The 4,694-nt window shown below is 36.0% G+C and overlaps 1 protein-coding gene across 1 annotated transcript; it reads right to left on the bottom strand.

The window, feature by feature from the left end:
• Positions 1–290: 290 nt before the first annotated feature.
• Positions 291–3,339, bottom strand: LOC131041295 (F-box/kelch-repeat protein At5g60570). The gene is made up of 2 exons (XM_057974336.2): positions 2,386–3,339; positions 291–2,119 (listed from the first exon to the last, which is right to left on the bottom strand). The coding sequence occupies exon 2, from the start codon at positions 2,089–2,091 to the stop codon at positions 823–825; it is 1,269 nt and encodes a 422-aa protein (XP_057830319.1). The 5' UTR covers positions 2,092–2,119; positions 2,386–3,339; the 3' UTR covers positions 291–822.
• Positions 3,340–4,694: the final 1,355 nt, after the last annotated feature.

Here is a 4,694-nt window from a genome sequence, read left to right as displayed (position 1 = left end):
TTTGTCTTCACATACAACACAATTTTCTACATATAGTCCAATGCAATAGAGTACATACAGTTTGCATTGTGCCCATAGGTCAGAACCATATTGCAAATATCTGAAACCTGAAAGTGAACATAGTATGCATTGGGCCCTCAAGTATTCTGGTAGCTGGGTTTCTGGACCATGCGCTTGCAATATTTAAAAAGTGCTTTACTCTAAGAAATATTGCTTAAGCACTCAAAGTAGAAAACCCTAAGGACTGTTAAGACCCAATTCAAAATTCATCCCATGAACTCAAAGCATCAGAGAGAAAACTAAAGTAATTGCATTAATATGGCTAAAAATAAGAGCCCTATTTTTTAGTTCAATTTATGATTGCAGGGATTCTGTGGAGTGAAATTAGAACAGCCTTTTGGATGAAAAAGATGCTTTACCCTTACTATTCTATCTCTTTATCTTCTGCATTTCATGTTTCCACAAGCTCTCATAATCATGATTGAGAGTGATTGAAGCAATGACTTGTCAAAAATACAGAATTAGGAGTAAATTACTCTATCAGCGAATACTCATGAAAAAGGTGCCTCGCCAATCTCAAGAATTGGCCAGAGATCATCATTGCCTAAAAGAAGAATTCATTTCTCTAAGCTTGTAGCTGTTCCTTGGCCAAGGTGATCTCTGTAATTTCTGATGCAAAGATCAAAATCTTCCCGGCTATCACCTACCAAACATGTAAAACCTTGTAAAGGAGTTTGTTTGACTTGTGCAAGGCCTTACAGATCTATGTTGTGGAAAGATTCAATAACAAGAGACATAGCGAGGCCAAAAATTAAGGTGAACTCAACAACCCATCACTGCACAGTTATAAACAAATACCCCAGCACGCTCCTTGTTGGCAAGAACATTCCATTCTACTTGCCTTCCAGCATCAGATGTAGGCCTCCATGTATTCAAAACAATGCTTTCACCATCAGGCCCTCTTTGGCCACCAATGACAAGAATGGCATTACCACAAGCCTTGAATGCCAAACCCCAACCATTGGTTGAATCTGCCCTCACAGGCAACCTACCCAGGACACTCCATGTATTATTTTCCTTGTCATATTTCTTCACTTCATTTCTAGAATATTCAACAGCATATAGCTGATTACTTACCACAGCAACCAATGGAGGTGCATGGGCAGCTCCATTTCCTCCAGGGAACATGTTCCGGATCTTTCTCCAAGTCCTAGTTTGAAGGTTGTACTCTTCACCGCATGTCAAGGAAGTGGTGTGACTTGACATTCCTCCTATTACATAGAACTTCCCGTCCATGAAAAAGCCTGAACATAGCTTCCGTGGAGAATGCATATCAGGCAGTGTTTCCCAAGTGCCTGCCTCAGAATTATAGAGCTCCGCAGATTTGAGGACAGCTCCATCCTTGTCACTTCCCCCAGCAACTATGGCAATCTCTCCGAAGCTGCTTGAACCAAATAAGCACCGAGGGAGATTCATCCCAGGTAACCTGGACCAAGTATGGGTCAATAAGCTATACCTCCAAATAACAAATCCAAGTAATTCTCTGCCAAAAACAAGTAATTCGGTCCCAACAGCCAGGGACTCCTTATCAGCATAAGTAAAACACTCGTCAGACGGCATCCTAGGCAACCTCATCCAACGTTGTCTATAGGGATCATATGCCTCCCATCCTATCAAATCACAGACCATGTAAATCCATTGCTCTACTACCCCAAGCTGCCTTCGCCACTGGTAAAGCTTACCAGTCATAATAAGATTCTTGAACCTCTTATTTACGCGAGCCAATGAGCCATGATATGACCTAGATGTCAATGCAAGGCAATCCAAACCTAAGTCATCATGAAGACCTGGAAGCAGAGAATCGTGGGAACCCTCACCTTGGCTTTCACTGTCATAAGGTTCAAGTTGGCACCTGCTCTTATCGAGAACATTAACAGTCACCATGCCGGTGCCAAAAGTCTTGATCTTCTTATGATCTAAGTTTGATTCTTGGAACGCTCTCTTCTCCTTTTCGCATTCTGCATCATAGCATTTTCTCACCTGATCTTGTTCGCGTAAACCGGACAGGATGCAGCCTTGGGTGTCCAACATGACTACAATTTCACAAAATCAATCCTTCCTGCAGATCACCAAACCAAGTCATCAATTATTTCAAACAATCCCATTTGCATCTCTTTGCTTCAAAAGGTCACCAAAATGAATCGAAAGCCTTACAATACAATTCTATTTCAAAATTCCACATTTTCATATTAAATGGTATTGGTCACTTAAAACCAATCGAAGATTTGAAAGCAATTCATTATCAAATTTCTGAGTATCGAATCTGCAAAACTGAAATGAATTCAAAAGCCTCTGAAATTCACAGGGTTAGCAAAAATAGCCTACCAATCACTGAACTTGGTCCAAATCTTGTGCGTCTACTGGATTTGCTTTCAAGTGGAGAATATGGTTATCTCCAGATCAGCAAACTTGGCAGATTTTTTTTCTGCAACACACACAATGAAATTAAAAACAGGCAATCAATCTCCAGATGCACTCCAAACCTTCTCTGCTATTCCCACCAATCTCTCTTATCTCCAAAAGTGGATGCCTCTGTACATAATTTTTTCTGCAACACCCACACCGTGATTCTAAAGTGGGTTTCCCTAAACAATTTTTTCTGCGCACTTCTTCCAAAGTAGGTATCTCAAATCAGGTTTTAACTGCAACAGCCACACAGTTATTCCTTAGTGGGCCTCTCCAAAGTGCCTTTTCTACAGCACCCACACTGTAATCTCAAGTTGGGTATCTCCTTCCCCAAAACCCACCTATAATTCCATGCAGGCAATCTCCACTCCAATTCCAAACCCTCTGATTCAATCCCTCTGCGTTAAATGCAATCGGACCTTATCACATAGCCCAACCCTATATCCCGGTTATCTCTAAACCGGCCCAACAACCTCAATAGCTTCTCAATCTAGACCTTAAATGATACATCCCAAACAAGGCTCAGTACTCCAAAAAAATAAAAATTAAAAACTCAAAATTTTCAGAAAATCAACACAGAGGAATACAGCAATGCCTGATAATCCCTGAACCGAAATTCCTCGTTTTTTATCCAAAATCCTTCGTTTTTGGGACAAAATCTAACGTTATTGACCCAGAAAAAAGTGATCTCAATCCTCGAATCCAATTCCAAATGTCCTCAGATGGAGTAATGTGAGACCCAGTTATACTCTGTGTGGATCTGCACAACCCATTATGCCATTCTCTCTCTTGAATCTCTTTTTTTCTCACACACAGAAAATCCCCACCGCACGGTTACGTGCACGGTTTGAACCTCACGTGCATTTTCTTTTTACTAACATGATTTTTTTCACTTTACTGCAGAGGTAAAAACTAGGACTTTTCTTTCTTAATCTCCCAACTGCCGGGGAATGAAGGCCGCCGACTGCTGGCCAACTGCCCTGTTTCACGGCCGGCATGACGTGGACATATTCGGGTATTATGGATTTTTATTTTTATTTTTTTAATGTTTTCCATTTGGTTGAGGGTCTATATGTAGTGTCCAAGACCTTGGACCCTTCCTTTCAAGTAGCAGCTAATTGCGGAAGGGTATTTTACTCAATTAAATTGTGTTTTGTTTTAGTTATTAGTACTTGGCGTTAGGCAATACTATTGTAATGAAAATTTATTTGTTCTTATTAAAAAAAATATATATTTACATAAATGAAAAGCAATTATTTTTCTTTCTTTAAATTTTTTTTAATTTATTTTATAGTATAGATGCACATTTGTTAACATTATAATTTACAAAAATTATTTTTGTTGCAAACTATTGGCTAATATCATTTTAACTTCATTATTTTTTGTAATAGGTAGTTCTTTTAAGTTAACCTGTGAAGAAGATTATATTTAAAAAATAAGTGCTTAAATTTTAACTCCATTATTTGTTGTAATAGGTAGTTCTTTTAAGTTAACCTTTGAAGAAGCTTAAAAAATATATATTTTTTAAAAATATGTATTATATTTAAAATGTTCTTTAATTTATAATCGAAATAAACTAAATTTCAATAATATTTTTTTGGCAAAAAAGATAAATAACCATATTAATTTAATCTTTTATTTAATTTAAATATAATCATTTATTAAATTTAATATGAAAGTAAACAAATAGAAGAAGGATAAATATTATGGACTTTTCTAACAATTTTTTTTTTTTTAAATTAATAATTTAAAACAAATTTAATAGTATTAATATTTTTTTATCTATAGCTTTTCATTATTTAATTACATAAAAATAAATTATTATTTTTAATTTGTATTTCTTATTTAATTAAAACATAATAATTTATCTAATTTAATATGATATTAAACAATCTTTCTAAACAACCCACAACATTGCTTCATTAAAACATTTAATTTCTCCTTCATCCCAACCTATCTATACTTCCTTTTGATTAGTATCTTCATACTAGTATTATCTTTGTAAACACTTTTCCCTTCAAATATCTCAAGTGTTATAACTATTATAACCTCTTATATTTATATGTCTACTATCTATGATAATAAAATCCAAAATAGATTAGTAGCAATATACATTTTTAAAACTCCCTCAATTATCTTGTCCTAATGTCTAACTTCCTTCCCTATTCAAGGCTTTTCACCCATTGAACCAATGATCCTATAATCAAGGTTCCCTTACTTCACAATTT

The sequence above is a fragment of the Cryptomeria japonica genome, chromosome 11, assembly GCF_030272615.1.
Source record: "Cryptomeria japonica chromosome 11, Sugi_1.0, whole genome shotgun sequence".
Lineage (NCBI taxonomy): Eukaryota > Viridiplantae > Streptophyta > Pinopsida > Cupressales > Cupressaceae > Cryptomeria > Cryptomeria japonica.
Note: the sequence above shows the minus strand (reverse complement) of the source record. Positions and strands in the feature narration are given on the sequence as shown.

Coding starts and splice junctions, on each gene's coding strand:
- LOC131041295 (XM_057974336.2), bottom strand. CDS start 2,091: ATGTTGGACACCCAAGGCTGCATCCTGTCCGGTTTACGCGAACAAGAT.